The sequence below is a fragment of the Cryptotermes secundus genome, unplaced genomic scaffold (assembly GCF_002891405.2).
Source record: "Cryptotermes secundus unplaced genomic scaffold, Csec_1.0 scaffold1016, whole genome shotgun sequence".
Taxonomy (NCBI): domain Eukaryota; kingdom Metazoa; phylum Arthropoda; class Insecta; order Blattodea; family Kalotermitidae; genus Cryptotermes; species Cryptotermes secundus.
Window position 1 is genome coordinate 191,962 of NW_019724759.1, and position 18,466 is coordinate 210,427.

Genomic DNA, 18,466 nt, shown 5'->3' on the forward strand with positions numbered 1-18,466 from the left:
TCGTTATAATTATTTGTATTTACGAGTTATAAGAGACCAATAAATCCAATTACCAATCTAAACCCCGTGCCTAATTTTATGTAAATATCATGACGTATGAAACGACGGAAGGATTCTCTTTTGTGACATCCTTAACAGACTGAATAATCTGGTTCTAGGAATGATGATGATATTGAAGACGTCAATACGACATTCATCACAATAACAAGAAGAGTGACAAGTAAGTATGACGCCTCTCGCTAGAGATGTGGATCACAAACAGCACTGTAAGAAAAGTCTACCGTCATTGTTTATCGTTTTTATACAAAATTCAGCCGAGTCAGCCATCATAGGGCGTTATCATCACAACACGATGAAACGGATTTCCGAATGAGTGCAGAGTTCGAATTGAAGCCACTAGGGACGTTTACATTACCACTGGTTCTGAGATGAAACTCAATTCCGGTAAAATGGTTACATGAACAAAATGGAATGTTAAAAGTTTCTTCGTAAATTTCTCCATGGCGAAATGTAAACTATGTAAACTAAAGGTAAATATCTCCCTGTGCTTAATTAGTTAAACACTATGCCATGAAGATATAGGGGGAGTGGAGGTATGGTTCCAACTTTCTTGAATTCGGCACTAGATGGAGGTGAGTGGTCAGCTTCAAGTCCCAGCAGCTTTACACCCGGAGAAAGAGCCCTGATTTCCCATTGGATAGGAGACTGGGTGGACCCCAGGAGCTGTCTGGACACTGCCGAAAAGAGAAAAATCTTGCGTTTCCTGGAATCGAAACCGGGCCGTCCAGCCTGTAGCCTATCGCTGCACCGACTGACGTAAACTTAATTTCGTGGAACATTTAGAACGCCTAAGGCGTGTCGCCAGGGCTGTAGTCAAGGTAGGAGGCTGTGCTCCATTTAGCCGAGGGATCTACCAAGATAAGGATTTCTTGAGACAATCCTGTGAGACACAAGGAACTACCATTGAAATGTAGTAAAGACCCTGTTCTGCTTATTGTTTTTGTAAAAGAAATTTTCTCTTCAATAACAGAACATTATACTCGTATTCCCGAAAAAAAGATACAAATTTTGGAAATATTTTAATTAAAGCTTCTACGTCCAATGCAATTGTAAGAATGATAACCTTCCTGCTTCAAGCGTCGCGTCCTCAAAAGCCGAGTGCGCTTTCCGTGAATAGTTATCGTACAGCTCTGCATTTGAAGGACGAAACTGGCGTTATGTAAACAGAGGAGAAACCTCGCATTACGAAGAATTCTACCGCCGTGTAATTCGTTGAAATTTACCTGACGTTTCGGAGGATCATGTCACCGCCATATTCAGGGTCAGGCGCTACTTGCTACGTGCTTCAGGATAGTTTTCTACAATTTTGGGGGGGTTTCTTGAGGTGTGGTGAAACTGAGTCCACTTGGAACGTCGACCACTAACCGGCCTACTGTACCAGCCCCGGATGATAGATGATGAGTGTGGAGCAGTCGGTGGAATGAGAATTGATAAGAGAACCCGAAGTAGTCGGAGTAAGCCTGCCCCAGAGCCACTTTGTCCACCACAAATCCCACATGACCTGACCTGGGCTAGAACCCGGGATGCAGCTGTGGGAAGCCGGCGACCAACCGCCTGAGCTACGGCAAGGCCTCTCCACTTGGCTTACACTTACACTCTGAAGATGGAAGCGACGTGTCCCTTTGAAACGTCAGGTAACTTTCAAATGAAAGAACTCTTTATGACCACCGCTGTGAGAACCTCACAGCGTGATTCGTGCTAATTTCTTTATTCTAGAGCGCCCCAACACTTTCATTTCTAGGAGTGTGCCCCTGTAGATGAAGGAACTTGGTGAAGGTAACGTCATCCCTGGCCTTGATTAATTAAGCACCACACCGTGAAGAAGTAGGGGGGAGCGGACATATAGCTCCACTGTTCATAGCGTCGGCACTAGGTGGAGGTGAGCGGTCAGCTTCACGCCCCTGCCCCGTTACCCCGGGGTAAGAACCTCCGGTACCATTGGGACCCAGAACCGGTCTGGACGTAAGGGAGAAGAGAACCTCTTACTCCTACTGGGACTTACTTACTTATGAAGCTGAGCCCTTCTTGAGGAGCAGCTACTCAAGGATTTCCCTGCATTTTATGGAATCCAAAGGTTCATTACCGTACTCACAAGCCACTGGTCCCTATCCTGAGCCACATTAATCCAGCTCATACCATCCAATCCTATTTTCCAAGTACCGAATTTCTTGTCCATTTTCTATGCCCTAGGTCGCCTATCCAGAGAGTCAGTGGCTGAGAGCGTCTGAGGCTTTGTGTACATTTTCGTAACAGGTTTATTTTTTACTGTGAGGAATTGTTAGCCCCACGCCCAACCCCAAGCTATAGGACCACCCTTTGTCGGCTCTCCGCGACTGCTTATTCATTATATTCGCAGGTTTACCTATCTGCTTCTTTGGGGGGGGGGATAGCTCTTGTTAGTACAGTGAGCAGGCCGCGGGCTGTAAGATATGGTAATCAGACTTCTATTTCCGGCAGGGGCAAGAAACTTTTCGTTTCTTCACAGCGTTCAGAGCGGTTCTAAGGCCCGTCCAGCCTCCTATCCAGTGGGCACCGCTGGCTATTTCCCCTGGGTTAAAGTTACCGTCCCATGAAGCTTGTTACCTCTATCTACAGTCGAGGTTCAGAATGGTGGAGCTATATCTCCGGTCACGCCATACGTCTTCATGTCGTAGTACTGAACTGAGCACAGGAAGAAGTTTAAATTTTTTGCTTTATTTTGTTTCAGAATTTGAGACTAATTTGAATCCATTGTTCAGTTCAGGTCTTAATTATGGTCAGAAGGAAACTGCAAAGGTTGGTTGCGCTCGTCCTTCAGCGCCATGACGAAGGACCAGCAAATTAAGGTGAAGGGAGTTAACGAGTTTGCAGAAATATCTTAAGTGGCAGAGGCGATACGTAGCTAAGTGGCTCAGGATTTTCAAGGAAAACTTTAGAATTGTCTCTCCCTTGTGGAGGCGGGTTAGAATAGCCCTGTCAGTCGTGGGAGGCCACGAAAATGGAACCTGGTGCCTGGGAATATAACTGGGACACCCTGTCACTGGGGTTCATAAATACAGGGACTCTGTCCTCCAAGTTGGGAGGTTGGATACAATGCTGACGGACTTGCTCTGTGAAAACAATACTGCTGCGAAAGTATGTTAGGCAAGCGGTCAGCCTTCCGCTCCGACCGCTTTACACTTTGGGAAGTAGCTAGAGGTATCCATTACACAGGAGGCTGGTTTGATTCCAGTGGCGGTCTCTACACGGGGATGTAGAGAAATATTTCTTGGCGCTGCTGGGAAGCGCATTCTAGCCTTCAAGTACATAGCCAGTCACTACACAATGACATTTGAAAACAGAAACACTACGCCACTGTGTGGTTGAAAGTTACAGCAATGTCCGATATGAGACCGATATTGATAAAGACCAGTTGATGCCAATACTGGCCATGCATAATGGACAAAGTCAGATAGGTTAGCCTTCTTCAGGCTATAGGACTTCGGCCATTATTGTGCAGGTTCTGAGATTCTTACAGCGGTGATTGTGACGAATTCTATCTTCTGGGATATAACGATATGTAGTCCGTTGAAAGTGAACCGACGTTTCGGAGGAACATATCGCCTCCAATATCATACTTCACTTTAATTATCTCGAATTCATGCCTTAGTGTAAATATCTAAGTCATACCGCAATATTAATATCCCGAAGTCATACCTCAATATGAATAATCCTAAAACCTCACCTCAGCATAACTATCCAAGTCATGCATCCACATAAATGTCAAAATGCCGCAGTACGCCAAATTCAAATCTCAGTAAAATATCCCATGTTCATACGTCAGCAGAATATCCGAAAGCCATACCTCAATTTAAATATTTCAAAAATATACCACAATGTAAATATCCAAAAGTCATTCATTCATTCATTCATTCATTCATCAGTAATCTGTCAGATGACAGGTCCATAGTCTCTTCCAAAACAGTGCCTCCACTTGATGCGATCTAGAGCTTTCTCCTTCAAATGAAAATATCCTCTTCTGTCCTCAAGGTCATCCAGCATCTTCTTACGTCTTCTTCCTCCTCTTCTGGTCACTTCTATCCGCCCCTCTATCTTTCCTTCAATAACTACTTTTAGAAGGCGGTTACCGCGTAAGATATGACTAATCCAATTAGCCTTCCGTTTTCTTATTTCGTGTAGGATATTCCTCTGCTCACTGACACTAAATAACACTTCTTCATTTCTCACATAATCGCTCCAACTGATCTTATCGAAATATAAATAATGCAGAATCTGACCTCAGGATAAACATTTCTGTTTTCTTACCTGCAATAAAGGGTAGTGCTGTTCGAGTTCGCTTGCCTTGATACCAGTCCCGCTGGCTTGTTCCTTATTCATTCTGTAAGCTGCTTGCCTCGTTTGAAGTAACTAACCATAATTTAAGGATATAACCCGGTGTCGACCTTGTGCGCAGTCTGGCGTGGAGTGCATACTTAACACCGTCGCCATTTTCAAAAGAAATTCAATACACTTCCAATTAGCGACTCGCAAAACCGCGGTAGGTCCCATGCAGCGCGGGAACATGCAAGCCGCTAGGCGCGCTGTTACGAGGGCAAAAGTAAGCTATTCCAAAATTTGATTTCTCAAAATGCACGGTTCATATTGAGGTCTGCTGGGTCAAGACATCATGTAGCATGGTCAATGGTTGTCAGTGTTTCGGAGAAATATAGTAAAACCATCTTCAGAGTTCAGTCGACACATATACATTTAATTCTGAGACACTCTCTATAAGACGTGACGGCGGTGAAGATTCATTTTGTGGTGTTCCGGCTTGTGTCGCCTTGTAATGTGGTAGACCATACACCCCGAGCGGGGGGGGGGTGTCTCTCTCCCCACACCCTTCGACGCTTTCATCGCTCGGTTTACTTCTGTGCACTATTCTACTTGACGATGGCGGGAGAATATCCGTCGGAAACTACAGCAGAACTACCAGAATACACGGCGTCTCTTACCATAATATATGCAGCAATCATCATGGAAATGAGCGTTTGGGTTCAATGAAAATTGGAGAACTTTTGGGCAAATTAAGCTATTATTGGGTTTTCAAAAAAGATTCTATTCCATGGAATTACTTTGCAGTTTCCACAAGTAAAACACACGGAGGTGCAGCCTACGCGCAGTCACATTGAAGACATGCTCACAGGAAGTCATAGATAAGCGAGGACAGTCAAGCGACATACTTAACGACTAAAACCACTTGGTAACTGTGTCTTATATGACAGATAAACAGACAAAAATACACATAATATTGTCACAGCGCTGTTGTGTTTATACTTTGCTTAAATTGAGAGCTACGAAACGTGAGATTATCTTATATAATTGAGAGCTCATCTCCTGTGGAGAAATTAAGGATGTTTAAATAAGCACATCGCCAACTTTAACTTTTACTTTCGGTATAAAGATTAATAACCTGTAATCACATGCTATTCATACGGATTCTCAAGAAAAAATATTAATACTGCGGCTCATATCCGAATCAGGGGGTCAAAATAAACATAAACCCGCTAATAAGGATTTAAAAAAGAAATTATTTTCCTAAAAAATATTAATTTCTTGGCAATGTTTTCCCTTGTTCTGACTAAAAGTGAACAGATACTGCCTGTATTCATGTGAGAGTTTAGAGTGAAGTAGGATTTGAGGTTCTTTTCACATTGAACATAGCCACCGAATCTTTTAAAGGATTAAATTCCGTTGCAGGAACACAGTGACAAGCTTCTGCTGTGGAATTTAAATTCTTAGCAAACTCGATCAAATTTTCCTTCCTGAGTTCAGGAAGAAATACTTTCCCCTCTACGACGAGAAGACCTCCTTCGCAAGCCAGGCGCATGAGGTCTTCTGTGAGAAACTGAGTCATCTTTTGTGACAATGTGATGATATGAAAGAAGTTCTTGTATTTGTCCTTGCGCGGAAGATCCGTGATAGCCGACACTGGCAAGAAGATCACTTCGGCAGAATCAATGGGAATTGCCGAATACGTTTCTTTTGCAAACGCAGCTTCTCTCTTTCCATTGATTGCTGGGTCCCGTTCGCAGCTGCTGGAGTCAAGGAGATCGCGTGAGTCTTCCTGCATCCTTTTCACTACATCTGTGACTTCTGTGATGACAACACTTTCACTGCTTTCATTCGCCTGCCTGTTGAGGAAAGAATCAATGAGTATAATTTCTTTTTAATGCTAGTGGGGTGGGACTAAGTCCCTTGTACTGCGGCCACTTCTGGCCTATTGTACCAGCCCCAGATGATAGGTGAGGGTGATTGTGGAGCAATTGGTGGAATGAAGATTGGCAAGGGAAACCGCAGTACTCGGAGAAAACCTGCCCCAGCGCCACTTTGTCCACCACAGATCCCACTTGACCAGACCCGGGATCGAACCCGGGCTGCCGCGGTGGGAAGCCAGCGACTAGCCGCTTGAGCTATGGCGCGGCCCTAATTAGTACAATAAAGAGTTTTTCTAAACTTCGCCTTACTTTTAAACAATCAGCTCACGATGAGCTATGATCTGTGAGCTATGTGCTAGAGATGAGCCCGCGTTCCACATCAGCTGCAAACCAGACGATGAGTTAGTTTAGCAGTAATGCTCTAGGCTTGTAATCGAGAAGTAGTCATTTCGATTCCCAGTCGGGTCGTCGGCTATCATGACTGAGAATTTTAAAAATTTTCCTCAGTACCTCCATCAAATGCCGGGATAGCGCGACCATTAAGCCAGGCCCACAAGAAATCTCACAATACGGGGAACAGCATGTCTGCATTTTCTTGTGCAGCAAAAGGATCACAGAGTCCTCCCGCCGTGCATGGATTGGCCGAGAATTGTTCATTGTCTCATCTCCTTGGTCACCTAATTTGACAGCAACATGTTTTGTCATGTGCCTATACTAAAGATCAAATACACCTCCCAGCATCTCGATAGACTATAGCGTCGAATAATAGAATGATAGATGAATGATGAATTGGAAAGAATTTGGAAGGAAGAGGTCGTGACTTAAACGAGGTACTACCTTGGAATTTGTCTGTAGGGACTGAGTGAAACCTCATTTATTAGAGCTGATGTCTCGGCCGATATTCATAAAGAGTATCCCTCGAATTGGAGTGAAGAGCTTTACTCCTGCTCCAGCCAGTTTGGGGTCTGCATGTGGCATCTGCAATATGCCGTGACATCACACAGAAGCAGTAAGTAACCTTGGTAGAGGATAAGTAAGCGACGTCTAGCGTAGAACCAGGTAACACTGCCGTCATGCTGTCACCATTAGCACATTCATCCCGTTATGGTCCAGAGCTCGGCTGGTACAGACAATCGCCAATTTTAGTAAGGACTAGGTTTTCGCAAACCTTTATGTAAGTCCAACTTTACGCAAGCCGGAAACTGTCTTGCGCAAGTCCCTCTGTCCTACTGGGACTGTGGGTTTCTGCGGTACAAATAAAATCAAAGTTGTCCTTGTGCTTGATCAAGCACGACAACGTGAAGAGTTTTGTTGGCTTGGAGCTCCGCGCAGCCTTAACCTCGACACTAGAAGGAGGTGACTGGTTAGCATGACGTCCCGGTTGCTCTATTGCGGAAAAAAGAGACCCTGGCGCCCATCAGATAAGAAAGTAACTGAAACCTAAAGCCGGTCTGGACACCGTGAAGAAGAGAAAATCTCTTCCATCTGTCGGGATTTGAACCCTGACATATCGGTTATAGCCAGTCACTATACTGACTGAGCTATTCCATAGGCAATACAAGTTATTCAACAGTGACTTGTACAAACACACGTAGCGGTTCCTTGTTACACAAAATGTTGCCTACAATAAGTAAAATATATAAGGAAAAATAAATTTGCTTTAGGGGATTTTCACGTATCGTTGGATTTGCTTAAGTAGAGGAAGAGTGACGGGCATTCGGGCTGGACCGCCGGGGAGTCAGGTTTCGATTTCCCGGAAGAAGCAGGCTTCTGTCTTCTTCACAGCGTCCAGACCGACTCTGCGGTCCATCTATCCAATAGGTACCGTTGGCTCTTTCCCCGGCGGTAAGGCGGCAGGGGCCTGAAAGCCTGTCTCCATGAGCGGCGAGATTGAGAATATGTGGAACTATGCTTCCGCTCCCCCATACGTCATGGCGCAGTTCTTAATAAAGAAATAAGTAGGTTGTCACGGTGATGACTATGAAGGTTACTGTCTTCTTGGATGTGGCGCCGTATAATCTGGTAGACGTTTACAGGCTCTTCAGAGGAATGTACTGCCTCCAAGTTCAGAGTGAAATAGGACCGTCTTCTGCCCTGAAGATGGTAGAAACACGTTCCTCAGGAAAGTCGGTAGCTAGCTCCTACCAAACTTCGAGAAGTCACATCACAGAATACGGCAGTGTTGGTAATTCCATAGAATGAACTACGTATATATTGTATATGACGAGAAGCACATGATGTGATTTTTCTTTTAATATATTGTGGTATATAGACCCGTTGCTAAATAGTGACTCTAAGCAGATTCCGTAACGGACGCAACAATAGAACAACAGAGTTGTGCAATCCGTTTCTGGCCACCTGTTTGGTAAATGGGTTCCCCTTGCAACGGATGCGCATGCAACAGCCGAGGTATTGTTGGACTATGACAATGGAAAAGGTGTTTCCTATGTGGTTCGTGCTGAAATGTTATAAGCAAGGTAAGTCGATTTCCGGAGTAGGATGTTGTCAGCAGTTCAGTTGCATGAAGTGGCGTGACGTAGTAGTTCGTTGTTAAGTGAGAGTTCAGTGTTCAGTTGAAATTCAGCCTGTGAAGAGAGGACTAGGAGGTTGGTGCGAAATGGCCGCCAGCCTTGGATCCCAGCAATACTCAAAGGCCCCCCCTCCCCTACAACGTGACAATATTACGCATGACACGAAACGAATCCAGACACACCTGGAAGCAATGAACGGCTCGCCGTAAAGCAACTCATGCATCATTCTGAAGACGTTGCGCTCGGCAATGTCGGCCGCACGCTTCGACTGAACGCCGTTCACGACTCGCAACATGTCCTTATCCGCGCAGTCCAGGCAATAGGCGAGGAACGGCCCGGTGACGATATCCCCCAGGTAGCCATGATGACACAGTCTATCGCCGATCTAGTGGGAGGACAAACAAACATAAGATACAGGGCTCATAAAAGAGAGGTAAACACGTAAAGTTAATTCAGCATCACGCCATTAAATTGTTCGGAGAAGAGCATTTGTAGCTCCACTATTGTTATCCTCGGCACTAGGTGGAGGTGAGTGGTCAGTTTCGGGCACCTGTCGCTTTACACTCCGGTTAACAGCCCACGGCAAACATTGCATGTGAGACTACGTGAGCTCCAGGGTAGCTCTGGACAGAGAAATCTCTTTCGTCTACCAGGAAGCAAACTCCGAGTCCGCGGTCGACCAGTTCTTTCTAGTAGTTATACCGACTAAGCTATCAACATAGAAATATAAGTATATTCTAAATGGACCTGACGATGGTGCATAACAGTCAGAATTATTTGGGTTTTGAAATCTGTCCATCGTCCGGTATTCTAAAAACTAGAGGACACAGAAACAAACTCCGTGACCTGTAGTCCACAAGCGAACTATACCGACCGAGCGACCGCCGCTTGTCGGCGAAGTTAGTGCCATCTTTTTGCGATAGAGGGTGTCACGTGGTCAGCGCAACGGTTCCCTACGGCCGTTAATCTCGGTTTTGTAGACCGGAACCGCTATTTCCTTGAAATAGCTCCTCAATTATCCTCATGAGGCTGAGTGGACCCCGTTCCAGACCCATTACTTCTCAGAAAATCTGGTAGCGCCGGACATCGAACCCGGATCTCTGGATCTGTAGCCAGGAACTCTGGTCACTAGACTACAGAGGCGGTCAACTAACTAAGGAACACAGCGTTTAAAAAAACCGGACCTGTTTCCCTCCTCAGGTGAGGGGGAAAGACCTACTATGTCGGGTCCCTTAGAAACAGCTAACCTCAATGACTAGACCAGTTCAGAACGCAAACAGATCCAGCCTCCGAAGCATTGTGTTGCCCAGTAATTCCTATATACATTAAGATTACACCCTCTTCTGTGAAGAGTCGTCTTGTAGTTTGGTAGGCAGCCATCACCGTTTCGTGAATAGGCTTCTCATTGCCCTGAGAAACTTGAATCTCAGACACAGAAATTCCGGTTCCCATGTTTAAACAGAAACTCGGATTGAGGAAAATACCATATATATATTTTTTAATTTCTTGGGGTGGGGTGAGACTGAGTCCGCTTGGTACACCGGTCGCAATTTGGCCTATTGTATCAGCCCCGGATGATAGATGAATATGGAGCATTTTGTGGAATGTGAACTGGCAGGGAACATCGAAATACTCGGAGGAAACCTGAACCAGTGTCACTTTGTCCACCACAAATCCCGCACGATCTGAACTGAAATTGAACCCGGGCCGCCGCAGTGGGAAGCCGACGACTAACCGCACGGTCATGAGTAAGCTACCTACTACTCCATTATTATGGAAGGAAATAAAGAAGGAAAGTAAAATTTAAGAAAGGTCGCACCATAGCTCAAGCGGTTAGTCGCTGGCTTCCCACCGCAGCGGCCCGGGTTCAATCTCAGTTCTGATCGTGCGGGATTTGGGGTGGATAAAGTGGCGCTGGAGCCGGTTTTCTCCGAGTACTTCGGTTTCCCCTGCCAATATTCATTCCACCAAATTCTCCACAATCACCCTCACCTATCATCTGTGGCTGGTACAATAGGCCAGAAGTGGCCGCAGGACAAGGGACTTAGTCCGACCCCACTAGCAATAAAAATAGATTTAAGAAATATTTGCACGGCGTTACAGTTCTAATATATTCGCTCTTTCATTGACTCAAGATATTCTATCCACAGTGCCCAGACTGAATCTAGGGCCCACCAGTCTACTATCCAATATGTGCGGGGAGACTTTCCCCAGGGGGTAAAGCAACAGAGGCGTGAAGCTGACCACTCACCTCTATCTAGTGCCGACGTAAGAAATGGTGAAGGCATAACGCCACTCCCCATTACGTCTTCATGGCATTGTGCTTAATTAATTCAGCACATGAATGATAACTTCTGATTCTGTATTTAAAAAATAAAGCTTAGGTCAACTTTGAACGGCCTACTTATATGCAGTGAAAAACTTGTGGGAGGTGGGAAGAGCGCAGGCAAAAGCACGGACGGGCATAAAGCCTTACGTAGAACTTCCAAGTCGCTCCAGCCCATCTTCATAAAATACACCCATTCACCTCCAATACGAAATTTGATCCGAATCAGCCCAGTGGTTCCCGAGTTATGCATAAGTTGGCAGAGCAAGCGCGTTTCTCGTCTTCAATTGCCGTAGGAAAAAGAAAGTCTTGAACGTAAAACAGATTTCTCTTATCTTGACAGGTAGTGCCGGAAAATTTTTTCACCCCGATAAAATTTTTACGAATTATGCTCGACATGCGCACAGCAACGCATGTAGGTCTTCACGTAATGGTTTCCGTATTACTGTCCGATTTTAACCAAACTTCGAGTGTGTCAGCAGATATTTGTGAAATTCTACAATATCAAATTTAATGAAAATCGATTCAGCATTTCTCTCGTTGCTACGTATGGACAAACGGACGGACAGACGCAGCTCTTCGTTGCGAACGAGCCGAAATAACTATACAAAGACTAATAATGTACAGTACATTAAATTGATTATATATTTTTAATTTAAATAATGATAAAATTAAATTTGCCCCTGTACTTAATTACGCACCATGAAGACGTGTGGGGCGAGCGGAAATATAGCTCCAACATTCTTGACCTCAAGACTGGATGGAGGTGAAAGGTCAGCTTCACGTTCTGGCCCCTTTATCCCCTGGGAAAGAGCCCCCGTTACCTGTTGAATAGGAGGCTATGCGAGCTGCAGATCGGGTCTGGGCACTCTGGAGTAGATATAAATAACTTGCTCCTGCCATGAAGCGAAATCCGACCATGAAAATAATAATAAGTTCTAAAATCTAGACCACACTGGAAATATCACGTTCTACGAATGGAAAACAGGCGGACTCCAAATCGAATTTTAATATACAAACTAACGGTACGACGAAAAGTAGGGCGCCCATAGTTAAGATGGAGAGATCGACACATTCTTCAAGATGATGAAACGGACAAAACGTACGAATGTACAAATGAACGTTTATAAATACATGACTTGAAGACTTACCCGGACGGGGGCGGTGGCTAAAGTCAAGTTGGGCTCAGTGGCTTCCATATCCAGCCAAGTGAAGGCCACGCCTGTGTTCCTCCAGTTCTTGTACTCGCGGGCGGTGACGTGCTCCGCTCCAGCGGGGCGAAGCTTCATGTGATAATCCCAGTCGAAAACCCCAACGCGGCTGTCATACCGAGAGCCCAGATGTTCACGGACGCGCCTGTCCCAGTGCTGCAAGATCTGGAACCTCGTCCTGGGCACCTGCCAGAACTTGAATACGTTCTCCAGGTAGTCCCGGTGCTTGTACTTCAACTGATCCAGGCGGAGGAGAGGCATCCGCGCAACCTGGCAACAGGAATCCATTGTCAGTTCATGCCATGTGTTCCCTGCCCGAAGAGACCGACGTAGACTCGTAACGCGGAGTAGCGTCACTTCTTAAGCATTGTCTCCGAAACTGCTCTTCAGACTTCAACTGAATTTTATTTAGGAGGTAAAGGTAAAGTTGTCCCTGAGCTTCATTAATTAATTAAGCACCATCTCATGAAGACCTGTTGGGAGTGGAGGTATAGCTACACCATTCTTGACCTCAGCACTAAATTCAGGTGAGACTTTAGCTTCAAACTCAGGCCGCTTTACCCCCAGGAGAAGAGCCCCGGTATCCATTGGATAGGAGGCTGGGTGGGCCTCAGAGCTGGTTTGGACGCTATGGAGAAAAGAAAAATCTTGCCCCTACCAGAAATCGAATCCCGGTCGTCCGGCCAGTAGTCCGTCGCTATGCCGACTCAACAAAAAGTAAAATAAAAGATAAGTTATCACGGGGCTTTAGTTGAAATGTTTTTATGAGTCTCCCTAACATTCATAAAATGTTATTTAGAACATTTCAGCTAAAACCATAATTTTGTCTGTGGCTTTGTATGGGTACGAAACTTGGTCTCTGACGTTAAGGGAGGAACATAGACTGGATGCTTGAGAACAGGGTGCTGAGGAGAATATTTGTACCAAAGAAGGGTGAAGTGATAACAGATTGGAAAGAACTGTGTAATGAGGAGCTTCATAGCTTGTACTCTTCGCCAAGTATAATTAGAACAATCAAGTCAATGAGGATAAGATGGGCAGGGCATGTAGCACGAATGGGGGGGGAGGAGGAGAAGAAGAAGAATGCAAATAGGATTTTGGTGGCAAAGGCAAAAGAAAAGAGACCATTAGGGAGACCTAGACGTACGTTGCCGGATTATACGAGCATTAAGATGGATCTTAAAGAGACAGGATGGGATGGTATGGACTGGATTGATCTGGCTCAGGATAGGGACTAGTAGAGGGCTCTTGTGAACAGAACAATGGACCATGGAGTTCCATACAATGTTGGGAAACTTTTGAGCAGCTGCGCAACTGGGGGTTTCTCATGAAGATCTCAGCTCATGAAATATTTTTATTAGTTAGATTTCAGTCCTAGTTAATATTTAACGAAATACAAAGTAAATTATTATCACTATACTAGCGGTTCTGGCACGAGGGTAGATGTGCCTTCAGCGGCCACGTGAAGCCTCATACGGGGGTACAAAAAAAAAAGGTCGTGAAAACTTGAAAAATTCTGTGCCACATAACACGCCTTCATACACAAACACTGCATCAGAAGAACACAAATTGACATTTTTGTGATATATGAATAACAATTGCCTTTAGAAACACGAATGTTTGAGCACAGGGACGGACAGGCACAATGATTCTAGACACATAAGAGAAATGGCTTTTATATACATGTCTCGTTGCCAGATTTTATTATAGAATTGCATTATAAAAACAAGTAATAAATTTTTGGAAAGTTCAGCAAAGTTGAAATATTTAGTATGGAAGTAAAAAATCAAAACTACATTTACGAAGAAAGAGCAGATAAAGTTTGGAATTCGCCTGAACAACTCAGGTTGGATGCTTCTGTTTTCCGTCTGACATCACAAACTACAGGCTCAAGTATTACAGTAGACAAAATTATACATTTACGTGTTGTTTTGTGTGTTTATGGAACTCGGTCCCCCAACGTGAGCGAAAAATACTACAGGGCGTTCAGTTTCTTCTGGATCATGTCACTGTCTTGTAGGTAACCTGAATATGGGAGTGGAATGTTCCTCCGAAACGTTAATATACACCTACAAAACTGTAGGATGTCACAAACCAGAATACCACGATTGAGAGTGTTTGAGAACAGGGGCTGAGGAGTACATTTGAACCCTAAGAAGGAAGAAGTAATAGGAGGCTAAAGAAAACCGCATACCTAGGAGTTTCATAATTATCTTTCTTTGATAAATATTAAAACTCCGTGATTTTAGTCCGCAAGCGAACTATACCGACCAAGAGACCGCCGCTTCTCGCGTGGTCAGCGTAACGAACCCCACGGCCGTTAATTTCGGTTTTCTAGACCGGAGCCGCTATTTCCTTGAAATAACTCCCAATTATCATCACGAGGCTGAGTGCACCCCGTTCCAGACCCAGTACTTCTCAGAAAAAATCTGGTAGCTCCGGGAATAAACCCGGACCTCTGGATCTGTAGCCAGGAACGCTGACCACTAGACCACAGAGGATGATTAAAACAAGGAAGATATGACGGGCAGATCATGTAGTAATATATGCAAAATTTTAGCAGGGAGACCTGAAGGCAAGAGTTTAATTGAATGCTTAAAGCATATGAGAGGATAATATTAAAATGGGACTTTAAGAAATAGGTTGTGAGGAAGCAAATCCGATTCGTGTGGCTCACGATAGGGACCATTCGCTCGGGCTCCGTAAAGGCGCAGATTTTGTTGACAAACTTTGCAACTGTAAACTTATCAAGAATGATAGTGTGTCATGGACGTAGATAAATGTTTATTACCGAGCCTCGATTACAACAGGAAAAATGCTGATAATGCTTTGCAAAAGACGGCCCAATTCTCGTTCATTAGCAAGAAAAAAGTGGAAAGATGGGAAAAACGAGGGCGTATGAATGCGCTCTTTGCACTATTCATCTGTCGCAGACGCACATCTTATTGAAAACTCTTATCAACAGTTCAAATTCCACATTGCATGTTCCTGAACTCACAGTTGACACTTTCAGATGTTTTCAGATGCAAATGCGAATTCGTCCGAACACGGCAAAGAATCATGAGCTTCTCAAACTTGACTTTGCTCCGTGAGGTAAGTAAATTAGTTTGTTTTTAGTTTATTAAGATATGTGTTATTTGTCCTTACTCCTTATATTTCGTAAAATGTGCGAAATTTGTCGAAAAATGTTCCAAATGAAATTTGCGTATTAAGATAATGGTCTTCTGGGATATGACGTCATACAGCAGTAGATAGGCACCAAACAATTGCAGACATTTGATGCTACATTTGACAGACTTAGAGTAGTCGGAATCTGTAACTCGTCCAATGATGCATAGATCTGTATAATTTAAAAATATATTCATCCGCCTAGTCTCACAAGAAGGTAAGTAGAGGTCATACTGCCTTCTCCGAATGTATTCTCTTTTCGAGATTTTAATATCCATCCACGGGCACAGTTACGACATATTTTAAGCAATTATCCACCTAAAAGGAAGAAAGGGTGGTTAATCGAGCCGGAAGATAGAAGGACCACATTGAGATTTCTGTAAGATACAGACAGATAACGATAGATGAAAGAGAACATATGGAGAATAACGTTTTTACCAAGCCGTTGCCTAGCAACGACATGGGGTTTCGCATACAGATCCACAGACTGATGGGAGGGATTTATGAAGTAAGCCGCTGAGATTGGCTCAGCTGCATTATATACATATTAATAAAGACTGGTTCCGGCATTCAAAAGCTGATAGGGGGGATATTCAGGCACACAGACAGGAATGAAATTGCATAAGCTTTTTTTTAGGAAAGTAAGCTAAAAAATGCAAATAATGGAGAAAAATAGGTAATGCCATAGGGAGACTGAGATTCTTAAGAGGACTGTACAGCCAAGGAGTAAGCAGATAAATAAATAAATAAATATTCTTTCATACAACAGTCCCCGCTTCGAATCTCGGCCGTTACTATGACAATCATGACCCTATGATTTACATAGTTTTTCTCAGTCCGACGTGGATACTAAATCAATACTGTTTCCCCATCCTTTCAAGCCCACCATGCCCGACTATACGCCTGTCTTCTCATATAACCGTACGTACCACTGTATTCTCTTAAATTAAAACGCTGTTTCACAGCCAACGGACAAACAATAAACTGTAACCGTACCTGGAAATCGAGATCTGTAACCATGTGTACAAACTGCGCAGACTTCCGTGCTATGAAGTCAGCGGTTTTTGGACGAAGAACGGAGTTGCCATAGAGCTCAAGAAAAATACGAGTCTTTTCTTGCAAATCAAATTCTTCCGGGGGCTCCAGAGCAATGGTTAGTAACATAATTTGTCTGGCAATTAAATCCAAACTTGCTTCATACACGTACAAATTAATACGTTGTTTGTTTTCGTGTCTGTAAGTCTGGGCTAATGTTTTCAGAATATGTCTTCCATCTGCAGAGCCAATTAATAACACGTTTAATTCTTTCAGACTGTCAGATTCTTTGTATTTACACCGCTCCCACTCATGGCGCAGATCCAAAGCTGGACTGTATCCCCACAACATCACGTTTTGAAAAAATCAGAAGAATAAATTTCTCTCACCACTTTGCTGAACCTGATAACTAGAAAGAGTGAAATAAACAATGTCGGTTGCTATGACGACGTAATAAGTAAAACGGAAATGTCAAACAGAAGCTTCCTACACATTTCGTAAAGAAAATCGCGTGCTGCCTCAACATTTCTGTGGACTTTGGAAAACAATAAAGATCTTAAGCAATGTTAACCGGTCTCCTGATCATGTTTCGAACTGGGTACCTCCAGGATATGAAGCAGGTATGCTCACGAATGCAACATTACTTAGTTTCCAGATAATGAACTTTCTGAGTCCTCTAGTTAACAATTTGAAAACGTGCTTAATAACCTCTGTGAGAAAATGTATCCGATATTGGATAATTATGAACATTATGAATAGTCTGATGGAATTCCAGTGATGTTCACGAGCTAAGTGGTAGTGATGTGTTGAATTTATTTTAAGAATACAGAAACTTGTTCAAGTTTACAGGATTTCAGAATTCTTCAATAAACTGATGCATTTCTTATAAAATAATCTAATTTAAGTTGTTGAATATTTAAATACTTCTCACATTCTAAAATTTTCAAAATGTATTTATTTCAAACAAAATTATTCAAAATGTTTCAAAAATTTTTGAGAATTCGAAACCTTTCTGATATATAAATTTTCTGAAATCCACCCAAATTTTGAGAACTCTGAAAATCTGGAACTTCCAGAATTTAAATAGCCTTAATATTCTGTAAAGTTTGAAAAATATTTTAATATCCGAAAAGAAATTTCGAGGGTATCAGTGATTGGTTAAACTCATCAAAATGACAAGGCTCTTCAGAGTGACCAGTATACCAGCAAAATAACTAATAGATATATACATACATATTTCAATCTTAATTTTGACCTTCAACTAGACAATATATTAATTTAACTAATTATATCTAATATAAACATAATTGGGCTAAAAACTATATAATACCAAGATTTTTGTTACCGAGCATAATATCACGCGTTATACACAGTCATATCCAAAATATGGATCCATGTTAAAAAACAAGTTCAGTGCCCAAGTGCAAACAATACACCTGATGATAACCAAATAATGGTTGAAACACGTCGTGTTTTTAAAATTTTAATGTAAATAATCTACAGTTGTATATTTTTATAACAAACTGTTGTGTCAACAGATGTAAAGATTCTGAGTGTACATGACACGCAACAGGATGCAACACACAAAATCATTAGGGTATGCTTTCCACACGTCGCAATCTGGCAGTTGTACCAAACAAGATGCACCCTCTCTCCTCGTAACATCACATGCTGCAGTGAGATGAGTGCAACAGCTGCAAGACACTCTGTTGTTAATACTAGTTAATGGTTAACAGCATTAGTGCCGTTTGAATCCTGTTTCGTTAAGGATAATTTTTGTGAATACGAGGGGGTACCCAAAAGAAACCAAACTTATTTTTTTTAAACTTATTTATTCAAATTTTAAGCACAAACCTTCAGTCCCCTTCAAAGTACTCTCCACTTACCCTAATACACTTGTCTAGTCTTTTATTCCATTTTTCAAAACATTGTCTAAATTCATCTTTTGAGATGCTTGACAGC

General features: G+C 43.1%; 2 protein-coding genes and 1 long non-coding RNA gene across 3 annotated transcripts in view; 1 reads left to right on the plus strand and 2 right to left on the minus strand.

Annotated features, from left to right (window-relative positions):
* LOC111863012 (multidrug resistance protein 2) overlaps positions 1-4,458 on the minus strand; it is a 48,481-nt gene extending 44,023 nt beyond the window's left edge. The window contains exon 1 of the mRNA XM_023848944.2: positions 4,345-4,458. Coding sequence (XP_023704712.1) covers positions 4,345-4,416 — 72 coding nt within the window. The 5' untranslated portion in view covers positions 4,417-4,458. The remainder of the gene's footprint in view (positions 1-4,344) is intronic.
* Positions 4,459-4,933: 475 nt separating this feature from the next.
* LOC111862968 (dynein assembly factor 3, axonemal) lies at positions 4,934-17,123 on the minus strand. Its single transcript, XM_023848861.2, has 4 exons — positions 16,466-17,123; positions 12,242-12,571; positions 8,947-9,149; positions 4,934-6,209 (listed from the first exon to the last, which is right to left on the minus strand). Exons 1-4 carry the CDS (start codon positions 16,853-16,855, stop codon positions 5,696-5,698), a joined length of 1,437 nt encoding a protein of 478 aa, XP_023704629.1. The 5' UTR covers positions 16,856-17,123; the 3' UTR covers positions 4,934-5,695.
* Positions 15,180-18,466, plus strand: part of LOC111862969 — a 7,581-nt gene continuing 4,294 nt past the window's right edge. The window contains exon 1 of the long non-coding RNA XR_002842520.2: positions 15,180-15,394. This is a non-coding gene — a long non-coding RNA (uncharacterized LOC111862969). The remainder of the gene's footprint in view (positions 15,395-18,466) is intronic.